A 17,584-nucleotide genomic window follows, 5' to 3' on the forward strand; every position below is an offset into this window, starting at 1 on the left:
AGAGAATTTCTTATGCCAGTAAAATGAACAAAGGTACCGTGCTCTCAACTTGATTCAGTATTTCAACAAGGCTGACCACAAATCCTTGAAATCAGCATGGATTTCAGGGTTGATGTGGGGGGGGTTTTTTATGGTCTTCTTCCTTGGGAACTTTTTCCAACGGTTGATCCATTTTTTTCCAGGCAAAAAAGTAACATCTCCAATTTCTGATTGTAGCTATCACTTGTGGCCACCCTGGCAACCCTGCCAATGGCTTTACCCAACGGCGTCCGTTTAATCTGAACGATGTGGCACAACCCAAGGGAGTCAGTTTAATCTGAACGATGTGGCCAAGTTTGTGTGCAACATCGGGTACCGCCTGGAAGGAGCATCGCAGTCCCAGTGCTTGGCCAATGGACAGTGGAGCAGCACCCTGCCCGCCTGCCGGGGTAAGTCGCCTGCCTCCCCCCGGGTCTAGGCAAATTGGGCTTGTCTGCGCCTGTCTCGTTGGTTACTCTGGGTTCCTAAAATCCTGCTTGACGCTGTCATAAAATTCACGTAAAGTAAATCTTGCAGTTCCTCAGGAATGTACAAGTGATGGTTGAGCTCCAAGGGCCTGTGTAAATCGCATGCAACACACCTGACTTTCCCTTGGGCTTCACTCAGAGCTGTTAGTGGACTCTGCCCAGCCCTACATCCTCCAAGACATCGAGGTGTGTGTTGTAAGTGGGGAGGACACAAGAAATGTCAGGCCGGACCCTTAGCAGAGGTCAGCCTGGTAACCCTGGACCAGTTTACTCAAAGCAAATATCACGGTCTTTGTGCAGAGCCCTTTCTCCTTCTAGGCTGCCCTGCTTTCGTTGGTCTTAGCACTCAAGTTCACTTATCAAATTCCCTCCCCTCCCTGCACTCCCATCCTCTGTACTCCCTTAACCCAGTATCACTGTCGATATTGTTGCTGTGTTGGTCAAGAAATCAATTATTCTCAGCTGGCTAATGTGAGTCCCGGTTTGGGGCCAGAGAGCGAGGCTCTGCTGCTGAGCCTCGCTTGGCAGGGCGAGAGCCTGCAGGATTGCCTCTACTCTCTCTTTGTTCCTTTTAATAAGGATTTTTTTCTATTTCTGCCCTAAAGAATCTTTTAAAAAAAAGAAAAAAAAATAAGAAAAAACCCACTTAAATTGTGAAATATGTGATTTGCAACTTTTCCCCTTTTCCTGCTCATTTTTGGAGAATCCTTTGTTCTTTGTTACACCCTTTGTTTTGTATTTTTTTTTGTTGTTTGTTTGCAGTTGTAAACTGTACTGACCCCGGGCACCTGGAAAACAGCATCCGTCAAGTGCAGCCAAGTGGTCCTCACAGATTCAGCTTTGGAACAACTGTCTCATATCAGTGCAGCCATGGATATTACTTATTGGGGACACATGTCCTTACCTGTCAGGGGGATGGCACTTGGGACCGTGCCCTCCCACAGTGTCTTTGTAAGTTCTTCAGAATAATACCCATCCACCACAGGTTTTCATCCCATGTAGTTCTCTGTTGCTTAGCTGAATCGTTATGTAAAAAGTCTGGATCCAAAGCCCTTTGTAATCCGTGGGAATCCTTCCACCAACTTCACTGGCCTCTGGATCCTGCCCACAGAAGGAGAATCTATGGTCTGAGGAGAGAAATCCTGTTAGGCAGCGACGGTTTCTCTGCAGGGGAAGCAGCTCCCGCTGGGTTTTAGTGGTTCCATGCAGCTCCAGCAAAAGTATTGCAGGTGGAGAAGGGCAGCAGCAGTTCTGCAACACAGATCTTCCTAGGAAGCGGGATGCAATTAGCCTGGCTGAGGACAGAACGTATTTAGGACTGCTCAGGCATGGCTGAGTTTCCATACACCCACTCATCCCCATGCCTTTGGGGGAGAGAAGTGACAGTGCGATGGTGAAATAAATGCAGCCTTTATTCTGCTGCAACGCAGGTACTAAAGCGGATTTGCTTCCTGACCCGCGCTCTACGTTTCCCCCCTCCCTTTCTTACAGTTTCCTGGCCCTTTCTGCCATTGTGGTTTGCAGAGAGGATTGGGAGGTTCTGGGTGACGGTTTGACTTACGGAGTTTTTCCAATAGTGTAGAAAGGCACGAAATACCCACGGTGGTCTCACACTGTAGTAGTCACACCTAGTCCAGGAGATCTCCAGCCATTGTATGAACAGCGTCAGTGGTGGTATCCCTGTCTTACACTGGGGGAAACCAAGGTCCAAAGCGTGCCTGGAGTTGACCTAGGGCTGCCCAGTGAGCTCGTGGCAGAGACGGGAGCGGACCCCTGGCAGACCAACCCCCAGCACTGCTGGTGTGTGCCTTTTGGAGACTAAAGCAGTTGCGGTCTCCTTACCTGGCATAATGAATCGCTGAAGCAGTCGGAGATGGAGCTCCTTCAGTTCGTATCGGCTTAGCTGTTCCAAAGCCATGACTGTTTCTTTTCTCTTGTATTATCCTTCAACACCTAGTCATACCAGCTAGTTTTTGGCACGTTTTCCTTTCCTTTTGTTAGCAGCATGCCACCTTCTTGCATTTGCAGCACCTGCACAGGCCATGGGGAATTGACAAGTGATAACCGGGTGTTACTGCAGCCGTGGGGGCTCTGGGAGGGTGCTTACCTTTTAAACCCTGGGAGCCTAATATCTCAGGCTCCCTCAGTCCTCAGCTCTCCCGCTAAATAAAGGGGATCTCCCCCTTTAAAATGATGAGCATCCATTGACTTGGAGGATTTGTGGGCATTCTCAAAATTTTGGAAACTCAGGTCAGTTTAACAACAGATTACGTGGATTCATGGGCTTAATAACTTAAAAAAAAAAAAAAAAAGGTTTTTTGCATGTCTTTATTTTCTGTGTGTTGAACTTAAGATGTGCTCAGTGCTGAAAGCCATACGCCTTTAAAGTGTTTATAGCTGGGCACCTAAAATTACTGGGCCCTTCCTAAAGCATAAATTTAAAAGGTTGATGCCAGACAAGCTTGGGTTGTGAATGTTGACTCATGCCTGTTTCTGAGAGAGAGCAAAAGAGAGCTGATCCCCTTGAAGGGGTGGGAGAGCGAGTCCAAGAAGTGAAGTACACGGGAGCAGAGCCTAACGCATCAGAAGAAACAGTCTTCCCACTGTGTACGTAAATCCTTTAAAAACCTCAGTACCGCCACAGGTTTTAAGCTTAGCTGAGTCTGCTGGAGTATCTATTATTAAATTGTTAGTTACAGTGTGAGTTTAAGTATTAGCTATCAAACCTATTTCCTTGCAAAGCGCCCTTGGTTTTAGTCACAGCTCTGCACCAGTATATTTCAACGCCCACGTGCCCAAACATATGCGTGCTCTCCTTTTTATTGAAACATACATCATGTTTTCTACCTAATGCCAGTATTGGTATTTTTAGACTCTAGCAGAGGGAGAGAAGATATCAGTTACGGACGCTTTCCTTCAGAAACCGAGTGGTGCGTGGTCTTCACGCTGAGCATCCTCATCCAAACCTGTCTAATAGCCCCTAGATCTGTCAGTGTATTTGTCAACAGCCTCCCTGTCTCCACTCTGATTGCTAAGCTAAAGTAAACCTATTAATTATTGTTAGCGGTGATTTTTTTGCTAGCGATGGTCGAGTGCGCAGCGCTCAGAATCTGCCAGGATAATTTGCTCAGGTGTGACAAGGCATCGATTGCAGCTCTGTGTCACAGGACCTGGCGCTGTCGGGGGTGGTGGAGTTGAGGGTGTGCATGGAAATATTCACGTTTAAGAAAGGATGAGTTTTCCAAGGAACCTGCAAAATGCCTGTCAGTGTCAAGACAAGGTATTTATGCACAAACCCGTGGCAGTTCTTCTAGGATGAGCTCATGTCCCCCAGGAGACTGATGCAAGGTCTGCTATGCCTCACCTGCACCGTGGCATGAGCCGCCGGGCGTTTGGTGGGCTCTGGGGCAGATGAGTGGGTTTAAGCTGCCAAGGTCCCGTGTAGTGACCTTGAACACGCAGTACTTTGCTGTGTACCTTCGAATGAGCATGCCAGGCAGTTCCCTCGTGGTTGAAGCTGTGGTGTCCGTCTCTTACAGTGGTCTCTTGTGGCCACCCCGGCTCCCCGCCCCACGCTCAGATCTCTGGTGACAAGTACACTGTCGGCTCCGTGGTCCGGTACAGCTGCCTGGGGAAGCGGACTCTGATCGGCAACTCCACTCGCATGTGCCAGCTTGATGGGCGCTGGAGCGGCTCCCTGCCGCACTGCTCAGGTGAGGTGGGCTTCGGGAAGGAGGGGATGGGGCAGTCCCATCTGCCCCTACCCCTTTTTATCCTGCGAGAGGGCAGCCTGATGTGCTTCACGGAGCTAGGGAGATACACGTGCTGCCGAGGGGGATTGTGGAAGACTCTGAAAATCACTGCGTCTCAGCTATCCAGTCTCCTGCAACTTGGATGGTAAGCACTGGCAGGGAGTAAACCACTCGGCTAGCAAGATGAGAAATAAATCACTGCAGCAAATGTTTGTGGTAGGAGGTGTACTGCAGCCTGCTGCTTTACAGCTTTCTCTATGCAGAGTCTGTACAGGGTAAACGTGTCTTATGCAGAATTGGGTCCTTGCATCCTGTCTGCAGCATCTGACCCTTTCTCATGCGTTCCAATAAAAGAAGCCCATGTGGCCCCTTTCCAGGGCCTGACATCTGCTGTTACGGCACCACAGCAGTCCCAGGGCCGCACAAGGCAAGTTGAAGCTCATACAATGAGTTTCCACATCATCAGCATCCCCACTGAGAGCAGTTTGGCAACAGAAGTCCATCCCCACTCCCGTGCCAGAGTGAGAAAGGTCTTGCGCTGAAAACATCCTGATACGAAAAAAAATAAAGTCCCTGATGAGACGGACTTGGGTCCAAGTCATGGAGGATGCAATGAGATGTGCTTGCCAAGCCTTCCTGAAATCAGGGTGCTGGGGTCTCAGCTGATGGCCTTCTGTAGAAGGAGGGGTGCTGAAGGACTGGCAGGATGCTGTGCAAAGCCCTCCCCATGCCATCGTGTCACTTCTTCCTTGGAGAGTGCAGAGGCAGAAGAAATGAGAACTTAGCTAGAGCAAAGCATTTGGGACAAGTGTTAATTTTTAATTATGCCACTTAGATTTAGCAGCTGCACTTGACCAAGTTTAACCTCTGCTTTGGAAGGGAAAAAGAAATCAAGCGGAGTCATCCTCATATTTGGAAGCCATATCTGCGTAGTTCTTGGTCTGTAGCTGCTCAGAAGGGTTTTCTGCTCTAATTCGTGCATCTTCCCCATGTGGTTTTCACTGTCTCCTGTCATCTTTGCGGGTGGATTTTTGGAAACGTTCAGCGTTATTCTGACTAGTTCCTACTGACATCTGGTGTGTGTGATTTTTTTTTTTATTTTTTTTTCCCCCCTTTCTTTTCTGAATGACTTCATGGAGGCAGCTTTAGAGCAAGGCTGATGGCATTTGACAGGCCCTCTCTGCTTGGCGGCCAGGTGAATGCGCAGTGCCCCAGAACCATGATTTCCACCCAAGGGCTTGGGGAGAGGCTTCTCTCTTCCACCGAACTCAGACGGTACAGTTAGAAAAGCAGTGAAGAGTCAGAATAGAGCTCCCATCATCTCCTACCAAAGGTTCTCCATTGTGTGCGGAAGATCCCTACGGTGTGACAGCATTTTTTACAAGAGAAACAAAAGACTTTGATATAAGTCATTACGTGAAAGAAAATGCTGAACCTGGAGCGTTCTCCCCCTTCTCTTTACAAGCAAGTGCGTTCCCTGGATGATGAATATGCTCATTATGTTTTATATTACACATAACGCTGTGAAGGCTGTACCTGCAGCAAGGCACAGAAGGGCCGGGATCCGGGAACTTCATTACTAGCTGCAGGAGTGAAATAGTCTTTCCTGGCTTGGGGGGTGTATGTGTTTACACAGATCATTAGCAGAGAAAGCCAAGAACAGGCGTACGTGGTGTGAGGCTGTGTCAGGCAGTAAGGAGGTGGGCATTTCTCCAGTCTGCTCCAGAGAACCCCTGCGAGGCATCTGCTACAGCTGCTCCCTTCCTCCTGTCCCCCCTGACTTACGGCCGGCAGCTCAAAGTGTTCACGACTTGTACGAGCGGATGTTTCTCAGCTGGATCCCTCCCGCCTCTGTGCTCCAAACCCAACAGCTTCTTGGTCTGCAAATACAATAGGGCACGCTAAGGTGGCTTGGAGCACGTCGTAATTTCTGCTTGGAGGGAAACCATCCACATGACTGATGCTGGCAACCGAGCTGCTGTCTGCTGGAGCAGCTGCCGCGGAAAGCAGCTGCAGCTGGCGAGGGCTCCATCTTGAGATTCAGAGGTTACGGCCGCATTCTGCAACCAGCTTAAAACCAGTGGGCTCCCAGAGTCAGACGTCGTTGCATCTGGAATTTCCCCGCTCTGCTGAGAGGCAGTCAGAGTTAAAGCAGTCAGTCACACCATCTAAGTCCGTGTGCTGGCCCTCTGAACACGTGCAGTTGAGTGGGAAGAAGGGCCAAACCCCATGACTTGCTTACTTTGCTGATACTGTGCTCTCTTCTTAACAGGAGGCAGCCAGGGTGTGTGTGGTGACCCAGGGATCCCCTCTCACGGCATTGGCCTGGGGGATGACTTTGATGTAGGCAGCGTGGTCCGGTTCAGCTGCGAGCCGGGTTACTTGCTCCGGGGTTCATCCGAGAGGACCTGCCAAGCCAACGGCTCCTGGAGCGGCACACAGCCGGAATGCGAAGGTACTTTTCCAGTCGGGCGTGCTCTCCCGCATCACACCAAACCTGCTGTGGTGTCCCCAGAATTACCGCAGCAGGGATGGCTGCCCAGCCGTCCCCTCTGGTTTAGTTGCCAGGGTCAGTCTGGTGCTGCGAGGAATAATACTCTTCTTCATCGTTTCCTCCAAATACTGTTGTATGTCAAAGAGCCTCGGTTCTCGCCTTTCCACACAACTGCAGGTCACATCTCACAGGAGGGTTTCTCAGTGCTAGAGGATGAGTATCACCTTTTTGCATGCCCAGCTCTGCTCCGCTATGCAGGGTGCACCAGGATGGTATTCAGGGTTTCAGGTCATTCAGGTTCATGCCAACATCTGGACTGAGGTGTAGAGTTGGAAGAGCCTTTGGGATCTGGTCCTCACTTCCAGGCATCCTCCGAGCCTGTCGCTCACTCGGACGCTGCAGGAATCACTGGGTGAATGTCTCTTGGTCTGCATCATGTATCCAACTAGATGGTCAGGAATTGCCCCGTTTTGGTCTAAGATCTGCGGGTACCACTGACTAATTCATTGTTGCTCTGTTGAGGAAATTCAGCAGAATGAGAAATGCCAATAGCTTCAAACCTCCATGAAAGCTGGAACTGGCACATGCAAGAGTCATTTACATTAAGCAATAACGCAAAATGCAAATTATAATCCAGTTAGCATATTTTCATATTTGAAAACTCCAAACCCCTTATTTTTCCATTTGAAGGAATCAAGTAAGACCCTATAATCCAATCTAATCAACCCCCAGCCGGATTCTCTGAGCTGTGCTGCTCACTGCTCCTGTTTTATAGAAGTGTTTAAAAATCAACTGGGGAAAGAACAAAAGCCAAAATGAGGCAGGATACCAAATGCAAGGAGACGTGGGCAAGTGTTTCTCTCCAGCTGTTTCAGAAGCCAAAAGCTCAGAGAGAGTTTGTAAATTAATTGGAAATTTATTCCAAATTGATGGAGCTCTTGATTGAAAAGACACTGAATCATGTTATTAATACACTTAGGTCTTGGGGTTTTTTCATTCTTTGTTTTTTTCTTTTGGTGGAAAGGCTCTGTTCATTAATCTCAGGATAAATAACCCATCAGGTTCTAGAGGCACCAAAATATGGATCCCTGGCAGATTATTTTTTTTTTATACTTTATGAATAATAATAACATTATGTCTATAATGTAGTCATTTAATGTTAAGTGCTGACTGGCCAGTGTAGGGACGTAATTTCCAGTGATGAGCAGTGTGCTGCGTGTCTGTTGTTTGTATTCACAGCGAGTTGCAGGCACTACAAGGTGTTCTTCTGGCTGCGCTTTGAGTGTTACTTTCAGCTCTCTGGAACAGGTATTTAGAGGAGAGAGAGAGGAGGGATTAATTTGGGGATTGAATTCAGGGCAATTGAAGATGAGGGCTGAGTGCCCTGGCAGGTGCTTGGAAGGACTGGGCAGCTTGGTGCTGCTGTGGAAAAGCTCCAGTGCAGCAGCGGAGCAGCTCAGCACCTCCGTGGTGCATCAGCTCTCTGACGCAGCCGCTTGTTCACTGCTCTCAGCCACCAAATTGAGCAAAATCAAGCCTGATGGGGCTTCAGAGGTCACCGACACTCGCCTGCCCGGGGAATTCGATGCAAATTGCTCTCCAGAGTAGCTGCTAGATGAGCACAGAGGGTCTCAGTCCATTCAGCGGGAGGTGGGGACCCGCTGCAGAGGAGCACGTAAGTGCGCGGACATGCCGAGGGCACCGTGCAAATCCTACAGCGTAAATAGAAGGGAAGGAGAGAGGAGTTGTTATCTCCATTTTGGAGAGAGCGAGCGAGAGCGCACGCTGCCGTAATAGGTTCAGTTACAAAGGATCTGCTTGACTTTGAAGCCAAGGGGCTGATGTTGGAGTGTCGGTGTCTTCCTGCACCGGGACCAGTCCAGCTCTGATCCACGGAGGGGGTGTCTGTGGCAGGTGGGAGCGCTGGGCTTTGCAGAGAGTCACCTTGAAACTAATCGGCTCCTAATCCTTGTACCTTTTACTCACTGGGATGTTTTTTAAGAAAGCCGAAGGAATAGGGAGGCAGGAAGAAGTCAAATGATTTTTCCAGAATATACAAATGGTTTGGAATGAAATTAATTGCAGGGACTCCTTCTGAGGCTCCTGCTTCAGTCTGGTTTTGTTATCCCCAGTAAGAGCAGCTTCCCTGGCTTTCCAAAGTTGCAGATTTCAGGCCTCATTTAGCTTTAATTTCCAGCAAGTTTTTAAAGTGTAAATGAAATTTTAGGGTTTTTTTTCCTTTCTTTCTCCTCCTTCCTGATGCCCCATCTATGTTCACCGAGGAGTGGGGCAGGAGGGGGCTCATCAGTTGTACTCTGCTGTACACTCCCTCCTCCTCTTAGAAGGTGAGCAGAGCATTTGCTTTTATAATGGTGGGTTTTCTCCAAGTGAATTAAAACTGCATCCAAAGTGAGATGGTGCTTTGGCTGATCTTTGGCAGTTTCAGTAGACAGAAATGTCTTTATTTTAAGTGATAAAACTGGGAAAAGAAACTGAGTTTTGTCTTGCAGCCGTTTGACCGCTGAGGATGTGGGAGGTGGCAGGGCTGGGATTCGGGTCAAGGCTGCCTTTTGCTTTCTCTCTCTACGTAGTTAGGTGGGTTATGGGTTACAGGTTAAATTAAACAGCATGGAAATTACCAGCCCTGAAGCAAAGGCTTTGAGGCTCCAGAGACTCTCTGCTGTGTCTTATTGCAGCAGGAGGTTTTGCCTGACGTGTCAGACATCATTAGGAGAGCGTTTCAGCTGGGCGGTCAGATGGCAGCAGAGCCCAAACGAAGTACCGACGGTTGTGAGGGTTAGGTCGAGGCGGGGGGACGTGCAGAGGATGCTGTATTCACACACCACCTCGAGCGTAGTCAGACATGCACTGACAGCAGTCGTCAGCCTTCCCTTGCTGCAGTTTCTGAAGAGCAAGGCTTGCAGAAATGTACCTTCTCTGGGCACTGGCTGAAAGGCCGGCCCTGAACAAGCCCGTGTCGTGGTATTAAGGCAGGTGTTTGCTGTGCGGGACTTGGGGACCTTAAAGTGTGTAATAAGTATAACAGCACTTGCCCCTTGCCCTGCTCTGGACGATGCTGCTTTGGATAATGGTGGTACGTGTTGGGGGGCCTCGTGTGACCCTACTCCGAGCATCGCTGCCTTCGTGCGCAGCTGCGCTGGCTCTGAGCTGAGTGCCTGAACAGGACCCAGAGAAATTCCCTCTCCCAGCAGCTTCTCGCTGTAAAACGTGTAGGAAAAAGCAAAGGCAGACAAGGGGGGAATCTTAATAAGCTTTTCAGAAAAAGGATGCATGGATTGGAATCAAATTAATTATTGCTGAGCTCTGGACCACCTCTGAGCATTGTGATGTTTTATATAGGAGAAGCCACTTCGTAGCATACGGAAGCTCCCCAGCTCCCCTCAGCGACAAGGGGATCGCAGGGAAGAGCTCGGCCGTTGTCAGGAGTCAAGGCAGACCCCGAAGTCCCCGCCGGCTCTGCTCGCGGGCCGCCCCAGCACACGCGCTCAGCACGCATCCTCAAAAATCAAAATCACGTCCTCTCTAGGAGGAGGAATTGGGGGCGAGTGCCGCAGCCCCAGCACATGCAGGCTGCTGTGGCACCCACCGCTGGCTCCGAACCCCCTCTGGCTGGCCGCCCCTCAGGTTTGGTAACCGCCGGTGTAAGCGTTAGCAAGGAACAAGGGGAGCGAGGCAGCGTGCCTTTGACTTCACCCCAAACCGGAGGAAGCACCGAAGTGCTGAAGGGAGCTTACGGCTCCCAGGTTAGGGCAAGTAGCTGAGTTTTCAGGAGGGCTCAGGAGCACCTTTTTAAGTGTTTGGTTCCCACTGTGCCATCTCCCGTTAGACTTTCCGAGGAGCTGGGAGCCTACGACGCTGAACTCGCCCCATCCCACTGCTTGGCCTGGAGCCACTCGGCAAATCCTGTGCTGCGGGCAGGCTTTAGGGGAGTGCAAGTACTTGGTGGGGATGGGGTTAACTGCATTTAGCAAGCTTTTCTGTGGGGTATGCTCACAAAAGACTTCGTAAAAATAACTGTAGGCACACCGTTTACTTTGATAAAGAAGCTTGACAAAGAAACAAACCCAGAAACGCCAAGGTGGGGAGTTCTGCAACAGTCTCTAAGTCCCAGCGACGTTTGAAATGTTTCCGTAGCAGCAGTGGGTTTGGCATGGTAGGGGTGCCCCGCGGTGCCCCTCGGCCTGGCAGAGGTCTGTGGTAGCGCAGTGCGGGTGGTCTGCGTGGTCGGGGCCCTCGGGCACGGAGGGGAACGCGTGTGCTGATCGGGGTACGGAGGGTCTGGGCTCCTGCGCTTGTCTGTCCTGTCCTCTGCAACACGGCAGAAACCAGGTCTTGGGTGAGAGGAGCGGGTTGAGCTGGCTCCCGGCAGCCCTTCCTGCAGCACGGAGTCAAACCGTTCTTGTCCTGTCGGTCATTTCAACTGAGCATCATCTCCTGAAACATTTCCAAAGAAGCAGCAACTCTAAGAAATCCCAGTCTGATGCAGCTGACTTTCAGGTGGTTTTCTTGAATTTTCACTTCAGTTTAAAGGTGATGGGGTTTGAGATTCTTACAGAGATGTGAGTGGGTATGACTGTGGGACTTCCAGGCTTTTTAGGATTTATACCCTGTTCAAAAACCAGAGCCAAAGCCAGTTTTCTTTTGGGGCCTAATTCATTTTATATCTCCCACTGAGGCCAAGGGAATTATTTACCTGCTTACTGCTCCCTTGCATGATTAGATCCTATTTATATTTAAATTATGATTTTAAAAATTTAAACCTTTCATCCCTATGAAAGCCTTTATGGCTTCTTTTATATCTAGCCTATACAGGGCACAGCTGAGGCACACTGCGATTAAACCATTTCCCTGTGTCTGCTCGTAGTCACAAAAGTAGTATTTTTGGGTCATCTGTGTGTGTCTGGCCACATGCATAGGTGGAGGAGGTTGGGCAGGAGAGAAGAGCTGATGTATGGGCAGGCAGTGAAATAGTCATTTAGAGCTTTTTCTGAGTTGATAGAATCTGACTTTTATCCCAGCATCTCTTGGAAACGACACCGTGTATCGCAGAGACGTTGGCTGCATGAGAAATCTGTAAGGAGGAAGCACACCTCGGATGATTTTAGTGCCATGCAGAGTTTCTGTGCAGACAGTGCAGAATGGTTATTAGTTTCCTCCTGTCGAAGAGATATGCTTCCAACAAGTTCATATGTTAACAGGCTGTCGGCAAACTAAGCAACAAGGCAGAGGAAGACCTCTCTGCTTGCGTTGGTGGCCTGTGCTCATTGCTTTCCTGCTGGGGCCTCGAGTGAACATTTCCCCATGGCGAATGGCTGGCTATCTTGGGGGGGGGGTGTGCTGGGGAGGGGTCCCAGGGCCGGGATGGGTCACCTGGGGGTGCACACAGACCGATGTTCTTGCAGAGGTGGTGGCGGGTTGCTGGGGAGGGGTGGGAGCAAGGAATTTCCTTGTCAAAGAGCTGGGCTTTGTGGTTTGAGCCTTTCCCTGATTCATGTGATTTTCTTTTATGTCCTGTAATTTCAGAGTAAATGAGGGCTGGGTGCAATTATTGCAGGTGCTTATTTTGTCGTGACAGGGCTTCGTGTGCCACCATTCACTCTGATGCCTTTTTATTGCTGTGGTGCTGAGGTACTTCAGGCATAAAACTTGGGCACTGACAAACCTGTAATTGTATTCCCACAATATTCCCCCTCCTCTGAAAGCGTCATTGGATCTAGCTGGGCAGCGAGCAATGCCACAGTGGGAGAGCAGCGGGCTCCCTTGCTGCTTTCATTCCTCTGAAGTCTGCCGAGGTTTTGGCTTCCCAAAGTGGCACACTCGGGTCCAGGCTCCCAAAGTCCTGGAAAGTGGAGGGACTCAAAGGCTTGGCACCACCCGCTGAGGTGAGCGGCTCCGGTGCCGGCACCATCCGCGGCAGAGCACTCCAGGTTTCTCAAACCAGGGGAACCTCGGCAGGGACTGACAGACCTGCCGGGAGCCCACCACTCCACACCACAGCGGCCGGGGGGGGACCATGGCCGCCAAGCCCCCCCATCCATAAAAGAAGCCCTTGGGGAGCACCAGGGAACAGGAGTGCCACCAGCAGGGTGGGCAAACAGGGCGTGACCCCTTTCCATAAAGAAAAAAAGTTGGGTCATCATCACAGGAGACTCGCTTCTGAAGGGAACAGAAGTCCCAATATGCCAACTGGACCCACTTTAGGGAATTCTGCTGCCTCCCTGGGACCTGGGTTAAAGAGTTGAAGAAAAAACTTCCTACCCTGGTATGGCCCTCAGATCACTATCCATTATTGATTTTTCAGGTAGGCAGCGCTGAAGTTGCAACAAGAAGTCAGAGGGCCATCAAGAGAGACTTCAGGGCCTTGGGACGAGTGGTGAAGGGATCGGAGCACAAGCAGTGCTCTCCTCTGTCCTTCCAGTTGCAGGGAATGTTAAGGGAAGAAACAGGCAGACCCAGCACTTTGATACCTGGCTCCAAGCCTGGTGTCACCTGCAGAATTTTGGTTTATTTGATCATGAGTTGGTCTACACGACACCAGGCCTGCTGGCGACAGACAGGGTACATGTGTCTCAAAGGGGTAAAAAGGGTCTTTGGCCATGAGTTAGCAGGGCTCGTTGAAAGAGCTTTAAACTAGGTTTGAAGGGGGAAAGGGATAAAACCAGGCTTGCTAGAGATAAGCCTGGGGGGTGGCACGCCAGCCTTTGAGGGATGGTGTGCTAGTGAGATCCTTTGGTCAGCCATTGCAGTGGAGGAAGGAGATGGAGATCCATGCGGCAACAGAGACACAAAGGGTTATGGATGTGTTCCGCAGAACAGCCTGTTCTGTCTGAGCTGACCCAGGGGCTTTGCAGCTGGTCTTACTTTTATTGAGAACAGTCAAATGCAGGATGAAAGCCTTGATTTTTGGTTGGGGGGGAGCTGTTTGTGTGCTTTTTCTTTTTTTTTTTCTGACTTTGCCATTTTGCTTTCTAGTTATATCCTGTGGAAACCCAGGAACCCCCAGCAACGCGAGGGTTATATTTAACGATGGCTTGATTTTCTCCAGTTCCATTATATATCAGTGCCGGGAAGGCTATTACTCCACAGGAGTGCTGAGCAGGCACTGCACGGTGAACGGGACGTGGACTGGGACCAGTCCAGAGTGTACAGGTGAGTGGTGGGGTGGATTCCTGGAAGATGAGATGAGCGATGCTGCCAGGCTCAGGGGACGGGTTGTCAGCGCGCGTTGGACGCTCGCTGTAGATGTGCACACACACGTGTGCTGTGCTGAGAAACCCAGTTAAACTGTCTAGCGGCAGCAGCAGTCTCTCAGCCTGCAATCTCTGTGAGTACCTAATGGAAAACTCTTGCTCTGGGTTTGTTTTTTTCCAGCTGGATGAAGGGAGCTCTGTAATGACTTCATGAGTAGATGTCAGCCGACCTGGAGGGGCTCTCCAGGGCTGCTGCTGAACGTGAGCGTTCCTACCTGCCGGTGTGCCGGCACCGGGACGTGCGTGGGCAGAGCCCCTGCTCAGAAGCCCTTGGTGAACGTGTTGTGTTTCCTCACAGCTCCCACCCGCAGGTGCCTGCAGCAGAAACGTGGATGACGGCAAACGTGATCTTACATAAGAGACAGTAACTAGGGTAAAGAGAGGAGGGGGTGCCGTGAGCAAACTGTCTTCCACCTAGCCCAGATTTGACCCAGATTTTCTTTAATGTTTAATGTGTGTTAATACTTCTTGCAAGGTCTTAATGCGCCATTAAGATCACTGCTCACTCCACTGAGTAGAAGCAAAGTTTTGTCCACGTGCTGCAGCCCAGCCTGTTCCATAGCTAGTGCCGCGCTACAAATCCTCTGTGCTACAAACGCCTGCTTCTCCACGATTAGTGGGTTACATCCTGCATTGAAAAATGCTCGGGACCATCAGGTTTCTGGTTATTGCAGATCCAGAAGTGTGAGACAAGGGATGGTCAGCTAGAAACGCTGCTTTCTTTTTCTTTGGCAGTGATCAACTGTGGTGACCCCGGTGTGCCAGCCAACGGCATTAGGCTGGGCAGTGATTTTACCTACAATAAAACGGTGGTGTTCCAGTGCATGCCGGGGTATATGATGGAGTCAGACAGGGCATCTTCTCTAACTTGCACGAAAGACCGAACCTGGAATGGCACCAAACCTGCCTGCAAGGGTAAGACTGGTTGCTGTAAATAGTGGAGGATGAAAGTTTTACGGGCCACAAACTTTTTGCAACTTGTGACAAGGTAATAGGCAGCAACTACTGCGTAGTGCCTGGAGCCCACCTGGGAGTTTCTCGGTCCTATCATTCAATCTATCCCCTGTGTTTATGGTACTTAACACCATTTTATCAACATAGCACGAACACCTTGCTATCTTTAGGTCTATCAGTCATCACAATATGCCTGGGAGGGAGGCAATTGCTGTTATCCCTGTAGTAGAGAAGGAAAAGTGAAGCACAGAGAGCAAAGTGACTTACTCTTCACAAAAACTCAGCTCAAACTCGAATGAAATATTGTGTTTTGGAAGCACACGCTTTTTGGCATCATCTAGAAGTCTGAAAAATGTTTCTTCCAGCTCTTTTCATTACTTCTCAGTTCTGAGATTGCCTCTGTAGTTCAGAGATAGGAAAAGGAAATAATAGAGCAGCTGCAGGACAGGCTGGATCTCTTCTGTGCGTGTTTTACTCGCCCACCAAGTGTAGATAAGGCTTGCAGTGTCATCTGTGTACTTCCTTAGCAGTCTGGAAAATTCACCTGTCATGATTCTAATACAAATATAGACCACACGGAAACTTCCAAGTACACTCCAGTTCCTTCAGAGGCTGTAAAGAGCAAATCTTATGCTCCTCTTTCGTTCTCTCCACTGAGCTAGTGTTGCAGGAGTAATATAGAATGTGGCCAGAGTCGCATTTGGCGGCCAGGCTGATTTGCATGAGCTTAGCATCTTTCCCAGTGCTTCCCTAAGCTGAAAAGCAAAACACTGCAAAAATGTCGTATTAAAACACCCTGGAGTGAATGAAATATGGACTGGTTGTTGATTCATCTGCTAATCTGAAATTCAGCCAGGTTGTCCAAAATGTATGAATCTTTCAGGGAATCTTAGATGAGTTTTCACACTAAGTCTGGGTGGATTCTTACCTTCAGTTGGAAATGAACACTGACTCAGAAATCTGACTTTGAGATTTGGGATTTGGTTAACTCCAAACTTCAAAGTAAAATCCTGGGGTTTACAACCGCACACACAGCTGGAAGAGTTTGTTCGGCCCCCCGTTAGGCCAGTCCCAGGAGATGCTCTTTGAGAGCAGAATATAACTTTGATCCTACGTGAATTTGCTTGTTAATGGAAATAACTATGCTGCGAAGTCAAGTGAACTGAGCGTGCTTTTGTTTTTCATTCAGCTATCATCTGTAAATCCCCACAAGCCATCCCCAACGGGAAAGTCGTGGGCTCGGCTTTCAGCTGGGGCTCCAGCGTGAGCTATGCCTGCCTGGAGGGGTATCAGCTCTCCCTGCCAGCGGTGCTGACCTGCGAGGGGAACGGGACTTGGAGCGGGGAAATTCCCCAGTGCTTCCGTGAGTAGGCAGCCATCGACGTGTTCATGCGTGAAGCGGGTGGAGGACTATGCTTAAAACCCAGTTGTTGGAGGCTCTGTCTCCAACATCTCTGCTCTCCATGTAGCTGGTTTTAGCGTCAACTCTGCCTTGCCTGGCAGTATCATAGAGGGTACGGATGGACAAGTCTCAGTATGGGCGAAGTTAAATATCTGTTTGCTGTGCTTCCTACCCCTGACTCCGAGGGAAGTCGTGCATTAACTGAGGTCAGTGGGAATTTTGCATGCCAGGAGAAAAGCATGATGAGTGCCTGTAGCCAAAAGTCTGAATGCTCTCCCCACCTCCGACAGGCTGGGAGTCTGGGTTTGCTGTCTCTGTAACGAGGAGGCAGTAGTGGCCGTGGGGACACAGTCAGTCACCCCACCTCTTGTAACAGAGATGTGAGGTCATGTTTGCAACAGGTCTGAAGATCTTGCGTGTTCCTGTCCATCAGGCATCGTTAAACCTGGCTCTTTGTCCGTGTGTCTCCCCAGTGACTGAGTCTTCTGCAGTCGGGGCTCTTGATACTGCCAAAGGCCATAGGAAAAAAGTCCTTTGGCAAAGGGCGCTGTCTTGTTGCGGCAGAAGTTAGGAATGTTTTGTGAAGGCAGAGCTTTGGCTGGGTGGAAACCTATGGGCTTGATACAATAGATAATGCAAAAAAATTAGTTAAATGTCTTACAATGATAAAGGCAGATTTGAGTTTCTTTTCTTGGCTGATTGGCTGGCAGCTGCACAATAGCCATTTTCGTATTAAATCTTACAAAGCCCTTACTGTGTTCCTTGCACCTTTCCCTGGATCTGGTATAATTAGCGGGCTTTCTGTGTGACATGGAACCGTATAGCAATTTGACATCATGCAATTAGAGATACGTTTTAAAGCTAAGCATGCTGTTAGGGGGAGAAAAAAAAAAAGAGGAAAAATAAAAGAAAAGGTGAGGGAGAAGGTGGAAGTTAATTAACAGCAATTGACAAAAAGAGAGAATTACAAGGAAAGTAGCCAGCAACGCCTTCTACCACTACTAATTCCCTAGTCAATCACAGAGTTTGATGGCAGGGAGTGGTAAGGTTTGGGCCATTAATAGACCCATCTTTAGCTTATTACTGTCACTTGCTCTTGAGGAGGTTCATCACAGTCCACTTGTCTCTTTGTCTGTTGCAGCTGTGTTCTGCGGCGATCCAGGGATACCCGCTCAAGGCAGGAGGGAGGACAGAGGCTTCAAGGA

The 17,584-nt window shown here is 49.6% G+C and overlaps 1 protein-coding gene across 1 annotated transcript in view; it reads left to right on the top strand.

The window, feature by feature from the left end:
* Nucleotides 1-17,584, top strand: part of LOC104162428 (CUB and sushi domain-containing protein 2-like) — a gene marked incomplete at its 5' end in the record, with an annotated part of 281,493 nt that overhangs the window by 252,571 nt on the left and 11,338 nt on the right. Inside the window, 9 exon segments of the mRNA XM_009701143.1 lie at nt 217-256; nt 295-428; nt 1,269-1,457; nt 4,046-4,219; nt 6,531-6,713; nt 13,746-13,922; nt 14,759-14,938; nt 16,167-16,340; nt 17,521-17,584. The exon segment at nt 17,521-17,584 is cut by the window's right edge and continues 104 nt beyond it. Of these exon segments, the coding sequence (XP_009699445.1) occupies nt 217-256; nt 295-428; nt 1,269-1,457; nt 4,046-4,219; nt 6,531-6,713; nt 13,746-13,922; nt 14,759-14,938; nt 16,167-16,340; nt 17,521-17,584 (1,315 nt within the window).

Source organism: Cariama cristata, unplaced genomic scaffold, assembly GCF_000690535.1.
Source record: "Cariama cristata isolate BGI_N322 unplaced genomic scaffold, ASM69053v1 scaffold4885, whole genome shotgun sequence".
NCBI classification, from domain to species: Eukaryota; Metazoa; Chordata; class Aves; order Cariamiformes; family Cariamidae; genus Cariama; species Cariama cristata.